Source organism: Mchenga conophoros, linkage group LG23 (genome assembly GCF_057382185.1).
Source record: "Mchenga conophoros isolate Kocher_MC1m ecotype Shallow Benthic linkage group LG23, M_conophoros_male_GT1.1, whole genome shotgun sequence".
Taxonomy (NCBI): Eukaryota; Metazoa; Chordata; class Actinopteri; order Cichliformes; family Cichlidae; genus Mchenga; species Mchenga conophoros.
Window position 1 is genome coordinate 26,025,427 of NC_140547.1, and position 22,663 is coordinate 26,048,089.

Consider the following 22,663-nt stretch of genomic DNA (forward strand, 5'->3'; position numbering starts at 1 on the left):
TCCGGTGGTCTTTTAAAGTTATTCTTTGGACATTGGCTGCTTTTCACTTATTTTCAGTCCAGTCCTTTTACCCGACCAGTTTCAGAGAAATGACTTGTTGATTGTTAAGCCGTTTAACACTGACCTATGAGTCATTTAAGTATTTTTTAAAAGGCTCCTAACTTAACAGACATTCACAATTTGACTCACTCTCCAGTTTGTGTCTTTAGAGAAATTTGGGGCTTATTCTCATATCTGGTTTTTGATTCAGTGCAGTTCATATACATTAAAAATACCCCAGAATATTTCAAATTACTCAACACCAAACACACCTGTGAAAGAAAAGCAATATAAGGCTACTCATTTACACACTCATTTACATCAAGTTAATTAAAACTGGATGATTACTGTAATAAAGGAGTGATATTGGCCATTTCCAAAAGTCCTTTAATTGACCGCACATCATTACAGTACATCGAATAGCTTCGTCTTTAAGGCTTTCCTACACATACGGCACAAAAACACTCAATACTGAAAACTATTTGGCATGAAAATAAAAGACAGGAAGCAGAGAGCGTGTCAGCTGTTGGCAGTGTAGTGTAGCACAGTAAAGGGGTCTTTGCTCAACATCGCATCATAAGAAGTTAGAATAATAATGATGATTAAGAAGAGGCACTTCTTCATCACAGCTCCTTCAGTGAGCTCTGACGAGAATTAACACTCAGCAGTTCCTCCCACGAGACTTCAACAATCTGATTTGTCAAGGAGCAACAAAGGTAGAGGATGTAACGTCTTTATGTGGACCAAATCTGCTTTTCCTACATTTTTGCATCCATCTTCTGTTCCAGTGGCCAAAACCCACGTTAAACATGGACAAAACGTATGTACAAGCAACCCTTTTGAGCCGCAAACTCCAAACGCCATCTTATCAGTTCTTTTGCTCTTTATGATATCAGTAAGAGCAGACGTCCTTACATATTATCATCCCTACTGGGGATACACTAGGTTTGAGTGTGGGATGCTGCAATGCCTTCAAATCACATCAGGAGTGTTTTAGAAATGTAATCTTCTGGGTCTTTTATTTTGAAACTTTATCTGATTTCTACGCCCGAGCATAGAGACACTTCTGAAACACGTCTGCTGGAATCAAAGCGCTTAAGTGAGTGCAGTGTATTCCCAGGCTGGTCAAAGGGATGAAGTGAGACCCATTTTAAGATAAATACGGATTATTTTGAACTGTGAATCATACAAAGCTACTCTAGTAGAGTCCAAGAATGAAAATATTCTTCCCATTTCCAGCTCTGTCCATTTTTAAGGTACCCACAACCTGAAACGGCACTGAAAAAAATTAATTAAATGTATTTAAGGAATTTGAAAAATACAGTTTTAAGTATTACAGCGATTCCCAACAGACAGACCACAGATGTAACCAAATTATTGTAAGCTTATGTAAAAAATACATTAACAACCAACAGTACTTGTTTTTGTAATAAACAGTTTTTCAGATAGTTCTTCTAACCACATTATAGCTATATCAGTGTCAACTGTCATATGAGGGGCAAACTAATTTACCATCCCCCTGAACGTGACAGAGCTCGTTCTGGTTTTCTTTTATGTCTCGGTTATTCGCTTTATTCCCGCGACATTTGAGACATGAAATATGGAGATTGTGTTAACACCACACATGATAATCTTGCGAATAATACGGTGCCATTAACTACCTGAACTGTAATTATATTTCATGTGGTTGCCTTTGCATTAACCTGAATCATTCTCATTGTACAGTTATGGTTACAGACTGTCTACACTCATTTTATGCTTGAATGAATTAAACCCAATTTTAATAAGCACCAGTTTATTATTTGCATGTCAGAATCAGAGAAGTTCTCACAGGAGAAATCATCTATATCTTCAAGAAATTTCACAAATTAATTTTTACTCACGCACTGTGAAGGTGTGCCGTCACAGGCTGTGCGTATTATTATTATTTCAAATTTTTATCACCAAAGTATTAGAAAATCAGTAAAAATCTAATTTATTTATTCTCTTTAATAAACTTTTTATTTTTACTGCAACTAGATTTGCCTGATTTTTATGCACTTTTTCACCAATATATTTGCAGTATTTGCAATTTGATTCATTATTTTATGCAACTGTTTTATTTCGGTTTCCTTTTTTTGTGCAACAGTGGAAACGTAGGGGAAGAACACAAAAAAAAAAAAAAAGACAAAACTTTGGTGAAAGTGTGCACATGTAATGTATAATTTACTGTTTGTTATTTACCTCTAAATTTACATTGTTGTGCCTCATCATGACTCTACAAAGAAAAGGAGAAAGGAGAGGTCATTTCTATGAGGAGGGAAGAGAAAGGTGACATTTTTTTAAATTACAGAAATCTTTGGGGATCGTAGAAAGAGCTCCAGAACAACAGACATTAGTTAACTTTTAGAGAAACATTAAAATGATACATTAACTTAAATGGGTTAAACTTCCCCAAGAAAAAAATAAACACTGATTTTTAGAAAAGCAGGCCCTCAGTAGAAAAGATAGCCTCCGTTTTATGTGCATTAAAAAAAATGTTTCTGATTTCATTTGTATACTAAGTAATCACAGGTTGAATTTAAACTTGTTGTAAAGCTTTTCTGTTTGCTGTATTTCTCATTCAGTATGTGGTAGTTTTCACGGTTAGTTACTTATGCTGCTGCTTCAAATTAAAAGCACTCAGCCAGACACAACTGAGAGGCTTTTATTGTGAATTTAGCTCCACACATTCGAAGCGTGGCCATGAAAATGATCTACGGCACATTCAGATTGAGAACTCTTGTATTACAGTAGAATTAACAAAACAAAACAAAAAAATCCCTGCCACAAGTTAAAATCCCATGAAGTCATTTGTGCTGTCGTCCAGTCAAAGCTGCACGTTGTATCATTACTTCTTTTAAAAACACTTCAACAGTTTTCTTCCCATTTTAAACGTAAATTAAGTTAAATAACATATCAAGAGGCACATTTACAAATGAAGGAATTTCCTTCACAGTCCACTGGAAGGTGTTGCAGTGCGCAGAGATCAGTTTCAAACCTGCTGCAAAAACCATCCATTAATGAAGTTTAGAAACCACTCCACCTCTAGAATTAAACCATTCCCAGCTTGCTTCCAGTATTCAAGGATAATCCCCCATTTCACAATCATATGTACACACTACACTAGCTTTTAGAATAATCTGGACACAGTGTTTATAAACTGCAGAGGAATCACTTCACCACACAATAGGATTTTAACACTGAACTAGAGGACAGATGAACTTGTTTAGACAGGTCACTTTGCAGTAATGAAACACACTGGGGTTAAAGCCCTCTGTGTGTGCATTCAATAGTTTTTAAATGAACACTCAATGTGGGTTTTCTTCTGTGAAGACCGTATTGTCTTTGGGCGCTCCTCCGTCTGACGCAGGGTGCGTTTGGTCTTTGTCAGAGTCTGTGTGTGAGGTGTGGGCGGTGTCTGCTTGCGTGGGAGTTTCCGTGGTGGATTTCGGCGGGTGTGCGCCGTCATCGCTCGAGTTTCTGTGCGAAGTTGCCACCGCCTCGTACTCAGCCACCGCCCGCTCATTATGCACCTAGCAACATGAGAAACAAAAACATTGAGGGCGGCTGGCAAGAAGCCAGTTGAACATGTGGCACAATTGCCGAACAACAGTTTAGGTTACATCTGCTAGATCATGTCTAACTGCTTCCAACAAAATGCTAGCAGGAAAAACCTGCCTGAGCTGTTACTAGCCAACAAAGACATGGATACAAGGGTGCTAATGCTAACACTAGCTGTTTACATAACATGTTAACTATGACAAGTATTTAAGAATTGGGTAACCTTCCCTGAACTTCCTCTGCTACTCTGACTGCCTCCAGGTCATCTTCAGACCTCAGCTCTCTCGTCCTGGCTCTGTTCCAGGCGCTCTAAGGAGCCTGCACGGTTCAGGCTGGACGGCAACATCGGTGCAGTCTGAATGTGTTTGTCGGTGGTTAATGAATAAAAAGATTTCCCACACTGTTAGTGAGGCTGCACGACTGCAACGACACCTCTGTGCTTGAATTTTAAAGATTTGAACCAAATTTCAACCTCGATGAGTTTCTCGAGTGATGTTAAAACTATTATATAGAACATGTCATTATTGATGTTGTTTCTACATTTTAGAGCCATAAGCAATGCTCAGTGTGTTCAAATATGACTACATTAGACATTTATTCTGACCCAGGAGGAAAAAAACTAGAAGATGGGTCTGGTACCAAAATGTAGGTAAAAATGAGACCCTTCAGATGCTAAAGACCCTTTAAAGTTCACCCGAAACTTTAAAGGGTCTTTTTGATATTTTCTCTGTTAAATCATTGGAAAACAGATCGAACCTCCAGGATACCAGTTCTGGTTCCTGTTCCTCTGCTGGACACACATTAGAATGTTGTCATTTAACTACAGATGATGCTTTTCCATGAGATCAGATTTTTGGCTGTGGATGTAAAATTGATTTGGCTTCAGTTTTTAAAAAGGGCATAAATGTTTTTTTAAATAAGTAAATCTCATTTACTTGAATGTATTACAAATTGTGCATCTGTATGTATATTGAAGGCCTGTAATCACCAAATAGTCATAGTATACGTAACTTCATTAAATAGCCTGAAGTTATTGTACAAAAACGACAAAAGTGGCTCCTAGATGTGAGCTTGTGTTTACTCCCAGAGCTTACTGCAGTGTTTTACAGTTTCATAACTCCAGTATTGCAAACAGACTCTCACTCCCACACTATTTAACTTGTAAAAAAGACATTGACTTGTAACTAAAAATGCTAGCCCTTCGTCATAAGAAGCAGCTGCGATCACACAGCCACTGAATACTGCACACAGGTTTAATGTAACTTAAATTTATCAAGGACAGATTAAGAAAATTAAATGAAATGCTGTCATATGATAGTAAATATTGTGGAAAAATGATTAGAAGTAGGAGCTTTAAATCTCCCTAAAAGCCGGTGAGGATACGAAAATGAAGAAATTTAACTGCATTAAAAAAAAGGATCAAAATATTAAACAAAGCTAGCTTTTCATTATAAAGTAAATATATGTCCACCATATGTTTCCATTATTTTTAACATCATTGGTGTTTGTTTTCGCAGATGTGGGTGTTTTTTTTTTTGCAGTTTTACAGATTTTTTTTTTGTTTATATCTGTTTGTAAAAATATTTTAACTGTTAAAATTGAATTTAGTGATACAAAAGCTGTTATAATTTTCATCCTACATTTGAAAATTGTAGGATGAAAGCAGCTTTAATGAAAATCTTGTGTTTTATCCCCTTATAGGGGATTTACTGCTCAGCATGGCTTTTATTTTTTTTATTATTTTACTGTGTTTAAACTAAACTCAGAGCAAAGTGCAGCTACGAGTCATATTTAATCTTCAGATCAAATTGATTAAATAAGACTCTGACAAAATCTGATTTATTTGCTTGCACGGCTGCTACATTATGGAAAAAAAAAAAAAAAGATATGCTCATTTTTCCCATAGCAAACATTACATCATTTTATCTGCAATTGTAATTATTAACTTAAACATTACACAGTTATTGTGGTGTAATCGCAACAAGGAAATGGGATACATTTAATTCTGTTTCCCCCCCTCTTTTGGATAGTATAATTCTTCATAAAAACTGTATGCATGGTGATTTGTTTTTATAACTCATCTATCTGGATACTAAAGTTAGAGACAGCACATCCAAGTAGTTTATGCTGTGGTTTTGGTGAGTTATATTCCAATTAGTCTGTCACTTAGCACAATTAACAGGTTGTGTGATGCACCCATATAGTCTATGGTAATAAAAGCTTGTTAGCATTAGTTGAGAACGCAGTGTTTCACTGTTTGGCCAAGATGCCAACATTGAGTCCCAAAACAAACAGGTGATATTTAGGTTATTTTTTTCATTATTTTTATTTGAAAGGGACTGTGTACAATACTAACATAAATGTTATTTGAGCTACTGTACTAGAGTTAGCTTAAAGCTCATTTGCATCTGCGATACTTTGGCAGGTCACATTTTTACCTACTTTTATGGTCACACAATAAAAAGTCTAAATTGCTAAAACAGTATGTGAGTGAAAATGCACCAACGTTAAGAAAATAAGCATGCGATTTTTATAACACAAGAAAGAGCTGCAAAGCAAAAAAAGAAGGCAAATTCTATTTTATGCATATCATCTTCTTTTCTCAGCAAAGAAAATGATATAAGTATTTTTTAACTATGAAAATTATTAAATGCGTTTTGGCCAGAAAGTCTATAACAGTTGTGTTTTAAAGATATATTATATTTAAAAACAGAATATATTGTTTTGGGAAATTCTGCAGACACCAGTAGTGCCATCAAAGCAACAAAAGACTGAAGTAGCTGCTTTACCGAGCACAGATTATCTAAATACCTCATCAGTCAGGGGTAAAGCTCAGATCAGCTCCCGGCCACAAAAGCAGACCTCAGGCCCCACCCCCAGAGGGTGGGGTTGGAGGTGACATCACCGGGGAGAAACCCATACATGTAAGCGCATCACATGATGTCAAGAGTCAGGTGTGGGCGGTTCACAGACACACAAAGACGTACATGCATGTACACGCCCACACATACACAGGTATGCCTGAGTCACTGTTATCACCCCATGCATGAGAAAACACACACAGAAAATCCTGAACTACACCCCCACCTCACAGACGCACACACACAGTAGTTTTCCATCAACCTTTGCACGCAACACCATCTCACCTTTCTTCAGTGTGTGTGGGCAGCCAGTCAGGAGGAAGTGTCAGATTAATGAGTTAAAGCATGAAGAAGAGACATTTCAGACACAACAGATGGAAACAGTGAGTTACTATTACACAACGCCTCGTAATACAGCAGCTACAGCGGCATGTGGCTATTAAAAAAAATTACACACCGTGTAAAATGTCCACAAATCAAAAGCCTGCCCTGATTTAAATCGTGCTGATGTCTATAACTGACAGAGTTCACTTCTAACCGTTTTCTTATTTTTATACTTGTCGATCAGTCTGATTTGTTTTTACTCCTGTTTGGATCGCCAGTAAATTCCTCATCAGGAATATCCTCTTTTAACCAGACAGGCTGGCTGCTATTTTTAGATCTCTTCCTGAAAGTCACAGTCTGACCACTTACACACTACAAAAAGCAACTCGTGCCTCGGGCTGACCCGGATTGCATCTAATAATGAATGCCAGGTCTCGGGCAGTTTTCAGCTTAAAAGTCATCAGTTTAGAAGCATTAACGCTGGCGTTTGGCTATGTTGAGTTAAGGACTTTGTTCAGTTCTCACAAAAACAACAGGGTATAGCAGATGGTGATGATAAATCATGCAGATAAGATGCTGTAGGTTTGAAAATGTGCTAGAACAGGAGCAAAGATCACCCGTGAGGGGAAGAAACATGAAAAAAAAAAAAACATGAATAAATAAAACAATCAGCACAAGAAGCTCTGACAGGCTTCAGACTTTTGGGTTCTTGTGAGTTTTTAAACATGTAAACCGATATACAGAAAATATAGTTTTGAAATTTGCACTGTTAAAATTTTTTATACAAGTTAATTCTATAAGAATTCATAAACTCTGAGGAGACGAGCTGCAGAAGTCTGAAGAAAATCAGGGAACAGGACATAAAAGAAGTTGAAGCTAAGATAGTCTTTTCTTAACTACATTAAACTAAGCTCAATTAAAAAAATAATAATTAAAAGGTGTAGTTTTAGTTTTGTATTTTCTTGACCCTCCAGGTCAATGTGAAAATTAATAATAAGCACTGCTGAAAAACTGCTGGATTATACTTTCTTTGTTTTATTTGACAGCCAGTTGCTGGTTTCATACAGACACCCATGTCCAACGGTTAGGTTACTTCAGTTAAACTACTTTGAATATGCCTGCTGTAGGCTCAGATGCACTTTAACAGGCTGATTTGGATGATAATGACAATCCTTTTGGTTTCATTCTTGAGGATCAAACCATTTGAGATCGATCCTAAAATTGAAACCCAATTTTTCTGCTCAGATTTCTTTTGGACTTTTTAACCTGTGTTTAGCTGTTAAAAACACTTTCAGTCGAAAATAAGTTTGTTTAAACATTTCATCACAACATTTAAAGTCAATGTCATGAAGCTTGGATAACTTTCATTAGTGGACTATAGGGCACATTTGAAAAGCACAGATGCAGAATTTAAACTATATTAAAGCTATTAACACCCCTAATAGCAGCATTCATATTAGCAGACCTGCATGAGTGTACGATATTAAACATGCAGAGTGTTGCCTCTATAATGCATTTGTGTACCTCGCAGCATTAATGTTCACACATTAAAGCCTCCTCTTAGACAAAGACTGGCTTCTCTGTGCTGCCTCCAAACTCCAATCAAGAGTCGACTTATTTTTGATCTTGAACTGCTTGTATATCCCACCATTAGTTGGAAGGAACGTAATATGGAACAAACCATCAGCCCAAAATAAACTTGGGAATGGCTCTAAGCTAAAGAACAGCAGTAACAGCAGCTTAAGTAGCCCAGATTACTGGTTGTTCAACATATTTTGAGAAAGCTGCTGGTGATAATGCATAGCTACAACACAGATGATTGTCTGTAAAGCTCTGCGTAGGACAACCACGCAGGTCGCTCCCAATGCCGACTGCCACTGCACTGAACACAGGTCTCGCTCACCTCCTGCCCCGTGTACCAGGTTTGCCTCCCTGTGACTTTAGTTCCAGTTTTGGGAAATGCACAAAGTTGAAGGATCAGTGTTCTGATGCAGTGGAGGACATCCAGCTCACATTACAGAGCCACAAGTACACACGGACGTAACAGGCCCTTCTGTAAAAAGCAGCTACACTGAAAACAGTCTGAGAACTCAAGTCTGATCTGATTAGAGATCAGCTGAAGATAAAATCAGGTGAGGCTTTTGATATTCAGGTATCTGCTCTCAGAACTTTCTGATCACCCCTCGTATACACACTAATACATTTATCATGTTTGATTCAGCGCACAATGACTTCACTCTTACTTTGAAAGTCCGGGTCAACCAGGTCAGGTTGCTGCTGTGGCATAGAGTTGTCTCAGGTTTTATTCCCTGCTTATTCTAACTGAAACTCCACCTTCTGGGATGTGTGGGGCTGACCTCCAGCTTGACAGAACAAGGACTAGCATCACCAGCTGCACTGGAGATGGAGTACGTCCATGAAATGAAGACTACAGCAGCAGCTGATTGGTGCTCCACTATTTATTATCACTAATTAAAAACGGTATCATTTACTAATTTAACAAAGTGTTTAACATCTACACGCAGATCCTGCCTCACCATCGCAACAAAAATGATCCAATTCTCTGGGAAACACATATTTGTTATATGGATGTCAAATTCTCAACTATGCAATCACTGATTTTAGTTTTTCTTTAATGTGGAAATCTAAACGCTTCAGCTCACCTCACTGCCGACAGAGCTGTCGCTACATTTAGCCACTTTTCCGACCCTTTTTGCTTCGTCTTTCCTAAAAAGACTGAGCTAAAAGTCTATACACTCTCTGAAGCCTCTATACTGAGGCTTCAGAGAGTGACAGACGTGCTGCGGCTTTTAGATTCTGTCAGTATAAAGTACCTTGAGGCCCCCGATACTGCGATATGGCGCTCTACAAATAAAACTGTATTAAATTGACTGCAGAAGACAGAAAACTATTCAGGAGAGTCCCAGTTTAATATTCCCACAACTTGAACCAAACATAACATTACTGTAAGTCTTCCGAAATGACCAGTTCTCACATTTTTATCTCCTAAATCAGATTTTTGCTTTTCTTTTCATGTGCTCATGACTAAAACTCTGCTTGGCTACTGTCTGTTCACCTGCAGTGGGTGAGGGTCTCGAGTGCTGTTCTTTGCCAGGCTGATCATCTCTTTGATCTGGACAAAGGCGAAGGCAATGGTGACCCAGGGGGCACCGGAAAGCATCCAAGCCGGCCTGTTCGGGTCCTCCTGATCCTCCTGATGTTTAGTCTTCCTTACTGGCAACAAGGGAGCCTGTCGCACTGGGGCCGGGCTGCCGTCGGGTGCGTGACTCTGCACCAGGTCGATGGTGGCGATCGGGACTGGACTGGAGGGCACAGGGATGTTCTCTGCTAGCATTTTGTCCTCTGGAAGAAGGTGCAGAGGGAAGAAACACAAAACGACGGGCACAAAAATATAGATTTTAAGGATCTGAATGTGTATCATGTCACAGCAAAAGCATCAGTTAAAACAGTTTGTTCTGCTAATCTAGAGCAGGGTATTCCAGACATACTTTTCCAGTTTTTCCTCCACTCTCCAGAGCTCATGACCACCGGTGAGGGTTAGAATGTAGACCTACTGGTAAATCAGGAACTTTCCTCTCGATCAAAGCCCTCTCATTACCACATTATCTGTAAAACTGCACCAATCCACGTCACTCATGAACATCCTGACACACTTAGACCCAACCCCAAGGGACAAACCCAGCAAAAGCAGTGGAAACATGACCAGCCGTGATTCAACATCCGGCTCAAAATATCAACAGGAAGCACAGCTTTTGTTTACTGCGGATCACATAGTTTCAGCTTTAATTTTTAAGCTGCTCCTTTATCCACAAGGGGCTAAGGTCAAGGCATTAGTGTTTCCTCCTGGGATCAAACCAGGAATCTTTCACTTATTAGGCAAATCTGTACACCTCAACACTATGGAGCTACTTTTCATCAATTTCCTTTTAGAAGGTGATTATTATGCTGTGTTCTTACACTTCTTATTAGACAAGATTAGTTAATGCTTTAGTTTTCTAAATATTGCAGACACTATAAACCTGCAATCTACTTAGTGACATACAAAACAAGCCTAATGTGCATATCTGCGATCTTGTTTATTTGTATGCATTTTTCCCACCTTTGCCTTCAGTGTCTCCGGTCAGACACTGGATGAAGGAGAAGATGAGGAGGATGACGAGGGAGGCCATGCCGATTCCTCTGAACGTATCTGCAGCACCTGCAGAGCAAACAGAGAAACCATTAGCAAGGCGAACTCATATATTTCCTGTGTTTCCTACCCTAAAGCAGCTCAAATAAACAACTTACACTACACCGGTACTGCATTTAAACATTAGCCAGTGTGCTGCAAGGCAATTTCCGCCTCACGTGCTCGTTTCATACCAAAATAATTGACGAATACTCCTCCGACCATGGCTCCGCAGCCGCGACCCAGCCCGAGGTGCAGGCCCTGCAGAATTCCCTGTGCCGACGTCCTGAGAGCCGACGGGACCGCGGCGCTCAGGAAGGAGATACAAGCTGCCCAAACTGAGGCATGGGTCACACCTGGAGGACAAACAGGGACATACAAAGGGTCACAGCTGAATCTGGATCTAAATAAACTCAAGCATCCTGATGTAATCAATTAACTCCAACATCTCAGCTTTAGAGTCATTACATCAGCAGCATGTGTTGAACAAATACAGGCAGAGCCTCTGAAATTATTATGTTTTTTAACAATTGGCCAGATTTTCAACTTAAAAACACTTTCAGTCGAAAATAAGTTTGCTTAAACATTTCATCACATTTAAAGTCAATGTCATGAAGCTTGGATAACTTTCATTAGTGGACTATAGGGCACATTTGAAAAGCACAGATGCAGAATTTAAACTATATTAAAGCTATTAACACCCCTAATAGCAGCATTCATATTAGCAGACCTGCATGAGTGTATGATATTAAACATGCAGAGTGTTGCCTCTATAATGCATTTGTGTACCTCGCAGCATTAATGTCCACACATTAAAGCCTCCTCTTAGACAAAGATTGGCTCTCTGTGCTGCCTCCAAACTCCAATCAAGAGTCAATAACCTGCAGATATTGACTGCTGCATTCTTTCTTATTTATTTTTCTATTGTTATCTATTATCTAAATCTATTTCTAATTCACCTTTTTCTTCCTGGCACTTGAGTAAGTGAATTGCTCTACTGTGGAATTTAAAAAAAGTCTATGAAAATTTGGCTTTTCATGCATTGCAAGATCAAATATCACAAGTTAAATTATTTGTCCTTACTTCTCCACTGCCAAGTGTCAACCATTTGTGGACTCTGGAGAATAAATAAATGCTGACATATATGTTTAATTAACCTGCAGTGACAGTTTTATTTCTTCACCTCAGCTTCCTCTCTGCAGACCAGCTAATCGCATCGAGGTAAAAAGTAGGCTGCCTCAGCCCTCCCTGTTTTTACACCACATGTGTTGCAAATGCTAAATATACTTTTAGACTTTTTGAAATTGTGTCATACTCAGCGTAACGCTGGACCAACAGGTGGAGCACTCAGAACTGAAGCCCCGATGCAGCTTTCACGTGTTTATTCTGCGAGGCAGAGGTGTTTTCTCAGGGCGGATGTCTCATGCAAACCAGTGAGCCACAGAGAGCAGCTGTTCACTGCTCAAGTCTTCACTGTAGTTTTATTGTATACACTGCATTTCTCACCTTACTTTGCATTGCTTAAATAAAGTCAAAGATAAATTAGAAATACAGTGTTAATAATCTGGGATGCCAATTCATATGGTGTGATGGGAATATAAATATAAAAAAAATATCAAATTAATATATAATAAAAATATTATATATATTCTATTCAATATTAAAACTATTAAAAACACAAAATTAAAAAACATAAAAACACAAAATAAAAAATACAATTTAAATAATTATATTTACAAAAATACAAATAAAAAATGGAAAAAAACTTAAATAAAAATACAAAATGTATATCTAGTAAAAAAAATGTTTTAAATGTATGCATAAATCCGTGTTGCTGCTAACTGTGGCTTTAGTTTCCACTAACTGTGAATCTGAAACTGAACTGACTGAGTGAAGACTGAAGACAGATTACTGCTAAGTGTTCTGTAAACCGCAGCAGCTCCCGAACAGGAAACAAACCGCTCATAAACAGGACCTATGACATAATATAATCAGTCTTTTCCTTTTTAAAACTGATCAGCCCTGTTTTGAGAAAGCTGCTGCTTGCACAGAAAAGCCAGCGTTCATTATCCGGGCTGAAAAAAGTGACACATGGTTTGCAAGTTTGCATTCGACTGATTCGTGACTCCGAGAAAGACGACTTTTTCTCTGTTATTTTCAAGTCCGGCAGCGCCCTGCACATGCTTTCTGACAACACCTCTGTTAATATCCTCTCTGTATGTTGCAATGCTGCTACAATAAAGGAAATAACACAGAGTAATACAGATCGTGCAGTTGAGAATCCGGGCCGTTTCCCTTCCCTTCAGTTTTTTCTCGTACTTTACAGCTTTCTGTCATCTGCTGCAGCCCTGACAGCCTTCTGCTAACCAGCGATACTGTAGGAAGAGAAACGCTGTCTGATAAGGCGCCATGCTGGACAAACAAAGCCATTTCCTGGCCTGCCCTGTCCTCTGGGTCCTGAAGTCCTAATACTCCCTGCAGACACAGACAGAGAAAAGGTTACCTTGAAGGATCTCCATGGGCAGGACGATCCAGGCGTTCTCCAGGTAGGAGATGTACAGGTAGCGAGCTGTGTTGCAGGCCAGCCCGATGTACAGCACTCTAAGGAAGGAAAGAGAAGAAGCATGAGACTTGTTGCAATGAATTACCAACTCAATCCTGAGCTGTTGTTTCTTTGCTTTAGTGATGTTTGGTAAGACTGATATGCATTTTTAAATCCTAATAACATCTTTCCAAGGACTGAAGAAATGTCTTCAACTGTTTCTATCCTGTAAGCATCCCGATTCTTAGTTTTACTGCAAGTATGACCATTAGGATGAACTGGTTGTGATAAGGCCACACCTTCAGTCAGTATAATCGTTCATCATTTGAATCTTTGTTTAAGCTTTGTTCTTTTTTTTCCACGTCAGCAAAGACAACAAATTCATCCTGTAACTAAAAACGAGCAACAGTTCGTCTGGATCTGCTTGCCTTTCTTCTTAAACCCAAACCTGCTGCAGTTTGGGTATCAGACAAAAATAATTTGTCCTATTTAACTGTTTCTTTATTGCAATAAATATTGAAGTTATGACCCAATGGTACAGAGCATAAATGCTGAAAAACTGACAAACACTCAAGCTGGTAAAAAGTCTTTAAAGTCAGCTGACTGAATTATCCTGGTGGTTTTTTGTTGCTACAAAAACAGGAAAAAGTATTTTCGTTATACGAGCCTGTATTTAACTGTTCGCCTCATTAAGCTTTCTGTTCTTCTTCTGTGGTGCTGTTCGTACCCATCAAGGAGGCTTTGTGCTGCTATTTCGAGAACAATACAGCACAACACGCACCGAGTTCATCGCGCTCATCACCGGGATTATTTTAATGTTTGCTCATCAGCTGAAGCGTTACTGAACACACAGACACACTCTGTTCTCTGGGTGTGTGAACACTGAGCTCGACAAGCTCTCTCGCTGAAAACAACGTTACAGGGAAAGGTCGTGTTGTCAGCATTTCCCAAAGATAATAACAACGAATGAGAGCTGTTAGGCCTCAGCCACACAGGCCTAGAGATTGGACCGTCATTCCTGGCAACCTCTGGCTGATGGGGAAAAATGTGTATCCCCAAACTGGTTGGCCGCCTTTATTATGAAACTAGTTATAAAGTTTGCATGTTCTCCCCCGTGTCTGCGTGGGTTCTCTCCGGGTACTCCGGCTTCCTCCCACCGTCCAAAGACATGCAGCTTGTGGGGATAGGTTAATTGGTTAATCCAAATTGCCCATAGGTGTGAATGTGCGAGTGAATGTGAGTGCAAATGGTTGTCTGTCCCTGTGTGTTGGCCCTGCGACAGACTGGCGACCTGTCCAGGGTGTATCCCGCCTCTCGCCCTATGACAGCTGGGATAGGCTCCAGCGCCCCCCGCAACCCTGAAAAGGATAAGCGGACGCGAATGGATGGATGGATAGTTATAAAGAGCGCGCTGCACCAAAAATCTTGTTTCGATTGCTTTGGTTACGTGGATGACACCAAATAGTCTGCATTTCAAAAACATTTCAAAGGGGCACAACTCCTTGTATGGGTCGCTTCATACTTTTCACAGCTTCACGACCGCTTAGAGAGTAGTTGGCAAGTTTTTGCAGACAAGTCGGCATCTTCCATGCAAACCACAGGCAACCACAGTAAAGCAATTACAAAGAGGTTTTTGTTGCAGCACCCTCTTTGCGCCCAATATCGGCATTTCCTTCTCTCTCTCTCTCCCTCTCCCTCTCATATTCTAAAGAGTATTCAAATGAAGAAGTATGAATTAAGTTGTGATGATGTTTCAGGCTGCCTTGTTGTCTGATAATGATCTAAACCTCCAAAATATTTCAAGTGTTACAACAAAGCACAGAACAGAAACTTTAAAAATAACAACATTAAATACATAAAGCTAATATATCTGATTTGGTGTGGTGGGAAACTGCGATAATCCTCACAAGAAAGTACATCTTTAGATTCTGGACATTGCGAGTTCAGTCCGTCCTCTAAGATGGACTCCATTAAGTGCTAAACTGAGCCCATCTGAGCAGTAGCAGATGGTCTCTCTGTGCTAACAGGTCGGTTTAAAAGGGTCAACACATTAAACCTTCAGCCCGAGGTCACTTACTGACGTGCTCTCATCGGTTAAAATGAAAGCAAGTGACCACCAGAGAGGAAGCTGCTGCTCAGACGTTGCAGTGAAGCAGGAAGTGTGCTTACTAGACAGAGTCACATCCTGAAAACACAGGAAGATGAAGGGCGTGTTTGCATGAGACTGAATATACACACACAGAGTCACTAATGCAGATTAAGAGGAGCCAGACAGCCTGTGGGCCTGTAAAGGCTGTAACTGTCTTCTGTGAAAAGGTGCTTTCAAAAACAGGTGAAATGTTCTCATTGCTTTAAAATTTCTAAAGGTTTCAATGCATATGAACAGAAAGGAGCTACTGTTAATATATTTAACCAGTGTGTCTGGATTTTACACATAATGAAATAATGACACAGCAAGCTGCTTTTGATTGGCTAAAATGAAACATGGAAAATGGTATTAGGCTTCACAGCTTCAAGAAGCAAAGATGACTTCCAAAAACATTTCTGCTAATGCTTCTAGTCACTTAAAAATCTACCATCAGCTCTGAAAGTGAACTAAAAGTCCCCAGTGTGATCACAGAGAAAGTTAAGGTCTGTCACGTCAACGCAGCCGTATGGTGGCCAGGAGAAGTTCCCAAGGCGCCAATTCTGGAAAGTGCTTACAAGCGTGGACATCTGTCATAGGACTGTATGAAGGAGGAAGATGCTGATCTGAGGAATGAGTTGGATCAGAAAAATGACAAACCGACCCTCAAACAGCTGAAGCTCTCCCTCTCTATCAGCTTCCTACTCCTCGTCTCATGTTGATGTAAAAATTTGAAAACTATTGCTCTACAACATGTTACAACATTTAAAATCTGAGATAGCGAGCAGCTGGATGGTTTTTCATCCTATTGTTGCTTTTTTCCCTGTTTGTTGACATTTATGGCGATGATGTGCCCGATTTGTCTGTCCGAGGCACTGAAATCAAATAGCTTCTGATCTGTGTCCGTGTGAAAATCCCCACTGATGTCTTGCATAAGCACCTCTTCATAGTGAGCATTCCTGTTCAGTTTATTTATATTTTTGCTTCTACTTTAAAGTTAAATCAGTCTAAATATTCCCCAGTTTTAATCTTCTAACTCCCAGTGGAGTAACAAAGACATTACTACTTTCATGCCCTGTGTTTTGCTCATGTACTAACTTATATTATATGCTGTATTTTTGTTATTCTAAATAAAGGAAAAGTGAAATGTGTGTAGTTTAAGATAATCAGCAGCCTTGAGGGGAATAGAAATACTCTGAAACATTATGAATAAAAATTTCGTTGCTAACTGGAGGTCTGGTAACCACAGTCACAGTCATGTCAGTTAGAGTCCCACTATTTTCACTTTTTGCCAGTGAACAGCTGAGTAAATTCTTCTCTTTTGAGGCCTCTAAAAGTAAAACAGAAAGTACTCCACGTCTGACACCAGAGAAACGGTGCTCATCATTCATTATTCAGTTACATTATAGACCTTGTCTAGCTTCTACGACTGCCTCATTTTGTCTGAGTAATTGCTGCATGCTCCCAACTATCAGTGGCTTCGTACAAGGCTTTTGATTAATGCGAGGAACAGAAATATCAGCATGCCCAGCAGGTGTATTTATTAAGTACTTCAGCTAAATTTGCTCCATCTTCACCTCGCGTAGACTTGAGAGCTCTTTGAAAGTCAACAGCATAGATGGATCTGTGAAATCTAACCCCTTGTTCTCAGATGTCGAAGCTACCCGAAGGGTCCGACCCTGAATCCAATGGCCGCATTGTCCCAAAGAGGAGCGCTCACTTGTCACAGCTCTGACACCAAACACAGCGAGGCGATGACTGAACTGTTTGGACCCACCATTAATGCTATGAATGCACAGTTTAAACGGTTGATCAAGAGTTTTTGCTTTTAAAAAGTCTTTAAAGAAAGCATGGAAGTTGTTTTTGGTCATTTATTTGAGAAGATGGATTTTTTTTTAAACAGCTTACAGATTTCTTTGATTTAATGGTGGAAGAGTTAGATCAGAGGCAGCTGAACACGAGGAAAAAGGAACTCATGCTCCAGCAATGGTAATACAGATGAACTGGCTCTTTAAATAGCCCAGAAGGAGAGATAGTACTGTGTATCTAAGGGGGAACATCACCTATGTGAAACCTAACAGCATGATAATAAATAATTAGTAAATAATTCATTACTTCATTAGTTAATTACCAGATGTTTCTGTCTTGGTTCCCATGATTATCAAAAACAAAAATATTTGGGACAAAAAAAGTCAGAAAAAAAAGAAAAAAGTTCAAAGTAAACGTGATCTCCAAGCAGCCTTAACCTCCTCAGACCTGGCGGCCACATATGTGGACATCACATTTTGGGTTGTGTAGACCAAAATACGAAATTTTGCTCTACAATAATAATAATAATAATAATAATAATAATAATAATAATAATAATAATAATGGATTGGATTTATATAGCGCTTTTCAAGGCACCCAAAGCGCTTTACAATACCACTATTCATTCACTCTCACATTCATACACTGGTGGAGGCAGCTACAGTTGTAGCCACAGCTGCCCTGGGGCAGACTGACAGAAGCGAGGCTGCCATATCGCGCCATCGGCCCCTCTGGCCAACACCAGTAGGCGGTAGGGTAAAGTGTCTTGCCCAAGGACACAACGACTAGGACAGAGAGCCCAGGGATCGAACCCTCGACCTTCCGGTTACAGATGCGATTCCCAACCCCCTGAGCCACGGTCGCCCTACAAGGGCCTGATATCCACTTACGAGGACATTATACTGCCACTGTTCTATCAAAATTATAACGAATGTCTTCATATGTGGATCTCATTTATTTTAGGTTAAAAAAAAAAAAAAAAAAAAAAAGATCTGCTAATTCTTTGTTTTTACATTCATCAGGTCCCAATCAGTCCAAATAGCAAAGAAAAATTAAAGCATGCAATGAATGAGTTTGGGTCTTAGGAGGTTAAGGAATATCAACACAGGAAGCAGCTAGCAGCAACATACAACAGAAAATGTCAATGACAACAAGCCACACAACCACTGACGACGCAAAGTGTGCGAAACCTTTTAAAATTTTTAAGCAAGCGACTAAAGAACAACCAATGAAAGTGAAGGATACACTGGCAGTGAGAGAGTGGTATTACGGTTAGCCAGGCAAGTGGAACCTGGGATGCTCTTTAGCGACCAACTACCAGCTACTAACTGATGTGTGATGAGAAAATCTCTGTATATGTAGGAGCAGCTTTGGTGCCTTGTAGTGTTTGTTCTTACCTGATGTGTCCCACGAGCTCGATGAACTTGTGGCTGGTGAAATACGCAGCGAGCTCTGAGATGTGGCTGAGGACGGAGCAGACCCCAAAGAGCGTGGTGGTCCCGCCCAGGTCCTCCAAGTGCCAGTACAGGAAGCTGAAGACGAAGCCGTAGCCAAAGCCCATGAACCAGGCGACAAAGAGGACGGAGCTGTAGCGCACGCTGCACAACAGCTTGAGGAGGTCACTGTAGTGGAACTCCTGGGTGGTGTTGGGGTTGCTGGGGGTCTGCTCTGAAGTGACTGACTCCCTGTCAGTGTTCGCCGAGTCCTCCACCACCTCTGGAACTTCCTGCTGGTATTCACCGCCTTTCTCAAAGTAAAACTGAGTGGCCACAATCAACGCCACACCCATCAGAACACCAAAGACAATGAAGGCGAGCTGGTAGTTGTGAAGGCGAAAATCGGGCACAGCGCAACCAGTGCCTTCGATCGCCACGGTGATATGAGTGTGGTCAATCCAGATGCCCACCAGCAGCATTGCCAGACCCCAACCCAGAGAGCCCCACATCCTCTGCAGGCCGTAGCGGTCGCGGGCTTTACCGAGATACTGCAGGGTCACCGTGTCCACGATGGTGACGGCGGGAGCGCTGAAGAACTCGCCCACGATGATGACAAGCAGGATGAGCAGGAAGATGGACTCCACCTGGTCCCTGTTGTAGATGATCTGGTACTTTTTCTCAGGTGCTGGAGCAGAACTGGTGGTGGTCTGCAGAGTGGCGTTTGGTACGAGCTGGGTGGTGTTTAGTAAATTAAATGGAGAGTATGTTGTGGTTATGTTGGCATCCACACTACGTTCTAGCCTGTGGAGCACGTGGGAATGCTCCACATGCAGCTCCAGTACGTTTCGCCGACTTCTGGTGTGGTTGGTGGAGTTGCTTGGTTGTGTTACATTATCCTGAGGCTGGACCGTTACCACGGGTGGAAGCGGCGTGGAGAGAGAAGCTCCCTTTTCCTCACATATCATTTCCGCAGGTTTGACAAACCCGATGCCGCAGTTGAACATTAACCAGCACAGAACGGAAAACAGCAGCACAACTTTTCCTTTCTTGAAACGGTCCGCCACTACACCCCAGAAGGGGGCGCTGCAAAATTCAATGAAGTAGCGGATGCCGACGAGTAGCCCGCTGCGGCTGGCTGACATGCCGAGCTGCTTGTAATACACGGCCAGCAGGGGGTGCAGCGAGCCGTAGGCGGCATAGAAAAAGAAATAGAAGACTTTGGAGATGAGGAGGTGGCTGTTGATGCGGAGGCACGTCCTCTCGCAGCAGTCCATGGAATTTGGCTGTGAGGCCGCCACTGCTGCCACCTGATCACGTGCCATGTCAGAGCCGGGTCCTGGTGGCGCTGTGACATCCTCTTGCTGGGCCATGGAGAGGGTGTTGAATGGCTCAGCGAGGACATACTTCCTCTTCTGCTCCTCCTCATCATCTGTCAGGATGGCAACCTTGTCGTCGGCTGGCATATCTGGAAGATAAGGAAATGAGGGTTAGAGCAACGCCAGAGTAACCAAATGAGGCTAAATTCATCTTGTAACTACTTCACTGTGAGACATCATTAGTAGTTTTCTGCTAAAATATAAGTTATACCAGAAATCTGCTAATAACACCCAGAAATAACCTGAAAGATTAAGAGAAATGTTTTAATATTAAATAATTTTTAAAACAGAAAAAGAACATTTGTGGATAACTTGTTTGACTACGAGAGAAAACAATAAAAAGAGCAAACCTTGATCACGACATGTCTTTGTATTTCTGTGAAAGGGCTGAGTTCTCTGGAGACTTTCCAAAAACAATACTTGTCTGACTGTGGCCAAAATCAAACAACCGGTATAAATAGATCTGCCTCTGGAGGAACATTTAGGCAGTTCTGAATACTGTAGACAAGCTGCTTTAAAAAAAACCCATCTATTCAGAGTAGCATTATGGAATATTAATTTAAGGATTACGGTTTAAACAGAGCTCCTAACCTGAACCTATGTTGGGTAATATAATCCAGATTATGGCTGCCCTCTGCCACCCCTGTACACCATCACCAGGTCCTCCTGTCTCGGGAAAGCCAGGACCATCAGAGGTAACCCCTGCACCCCACCCACCACCTGTTTGACCGGTTGCCCTTTGGTAGTCAATCAGGTCCCACACCTCCAGACTCACAAACAGCTTCTTCCCCTAAGACGTTCGGACTGTCAGCTAACACCGCACCCCATCCCTGCACACTCACCTCACCAGCCATGGTCTGAGTAGCCCTCATCATTCAGACCACTAACAAATGGACTCTATACTCAGACCAAGTCCTTCGCACTACTTCTATGCTCTTTGTTCTCTAACATGTAGTTATTTTTGATCTACACCTGGTGTCAAATACAACCAAATGGTTAAAAGCTATCAAGTAATCTGGTTCCAGATGGGACAAAAGTCTCACAGAATCTGAATTTGAAACTCTCCTGGATGTTTTCTTGATTACATAATCTATAGATTAAAAGAGTCTAAATGCAGCAGGTGATGGTCTAGATCGAGTCTAATGTGGTCCACTAGCCAAAAGAAAAAAACTCTCTTTAATCATATGTTTTGTGTTACAGACATGTCAAACTGTTTTTCAAAACATTTATTGAAACGGTTTGGTAATGAATGATAATCCAGATTAGAACAGTACCAAGGTAGTGGTACATGGTCTAGACATGGTGTCATGAGGTCTACATGCTAGAAAAACTGTGAATCCAAGCATTCAGAGGTAGAATAAAAGGTTCAAATAGTCTCATTCTGTGTTTTAAATGGCCCTGACGGGTGCTAGGTAATATAATCCATACTAGCAGGGGCTAAATGTGTAGAGTATCGTTCAAATTGGTAAAAAGCAAAGAAATCATCATATTTCTGTGTCACAGTATTCACATATATTAAAACAATCTGTACACTCTCCCATGTCCAAATTAAATCAGTCTAAATGGACGAGTTCCTGGTACTATAATCCGACCTGTGTAACGTCAGTGTTTGTGGATGTACTTTGAAGGTGCTGATATTTTGTTTTTATACAAAGACGGCCAGGTTAGACTCCCTGACGGTCCCTAAGCCTTACTTTGAGATCCACTTGTGTATCGTGACAACAATAAAACTGAAAGCTGAGCAGCAGTCACCAATACAGATATTTCAGCAAACATACGACCTCTGGAGGTCCTCAGACTCAGTTTGTAAGCCGTCCATCTATCAGTGATGGTCTCCGCGGAAGTGTCAGACATGTTAAACAAAACTACGGGTTATCTAAATTGTATAAAACAAACCAAAGTCGGAACGTTTAAGGGGTAATTTAAGGAAGTGCTAAGGAAGTGCTGGCGCTCATTTAAACCCGGTTAAACACAAAGGAAGTGTCTCCGAATGTCAGGACTTCTACCATGTAACCTAAATTAAACGTTTTAAACATGTATTTCACGAGACTCAATTTAAAATAAAGGACAAATTTAACGACAACGCAAACTAATGTTCTTACCTGCTCAGGTCACCGCTCCCATTAAACTATGACTGCGCAGTTTCTCTTCAATTTTCTCTCTTCTCCTGCGGACATTTTTCACAAAAAACGTTCAAACTACCGCTTTTATTTTCTGTAAAATATTTATAGTCTCCGACATAAGTTCATGTTTTAATTCGGGGGGAATTTCAGGTCTTTCTCGTCTCCGCCTGTCTTTGTATTGAGAACAACGGCAGCTCGTCAAACCGGAGCTTCCACCTGTCCAGAAAACAGAGACGCCGCGGTCAAGCCCGCCATTG

At 40.6% G+C, this 22,663-nt stretch overlaps 1 protein-coding gene across 1 annotated transcript; it reads right to left on the reverse strand.

Annotated features, from left to right (window-relative positions):
• Positions 1 to 405: 405 nt before the first annotated feature.
• LOC146547370 (major facilitator superfamily domain-containing protein 6-like) lies at positions 406 to 22,663 on the reverse strand. The gene is made up of 7 exons (XM_085264561.1): positions 22,386 to 22,663; positions 18,869 to 20,372; positions 13,499 to 13,596; positions 11,190 to 11,351; positions 10,927 to 11,025; positions 9,883 to 10,169; positions 406 to 3,593 (listed from the first exon to the last, which is right to left on the reverse strand). Exons 2-7 carry the CDS (start codon positions 20,368 to 20,370, stop codon positions 3,369 to 3,371), a joined length of 2,373 nt encoding a protein of 790 aa, XP_085120687.1. The 5' UTR covers positions 20,371 to 20,372; positions 22,386 to 22,663; the 3' UTR covers positions 406 to 3,368.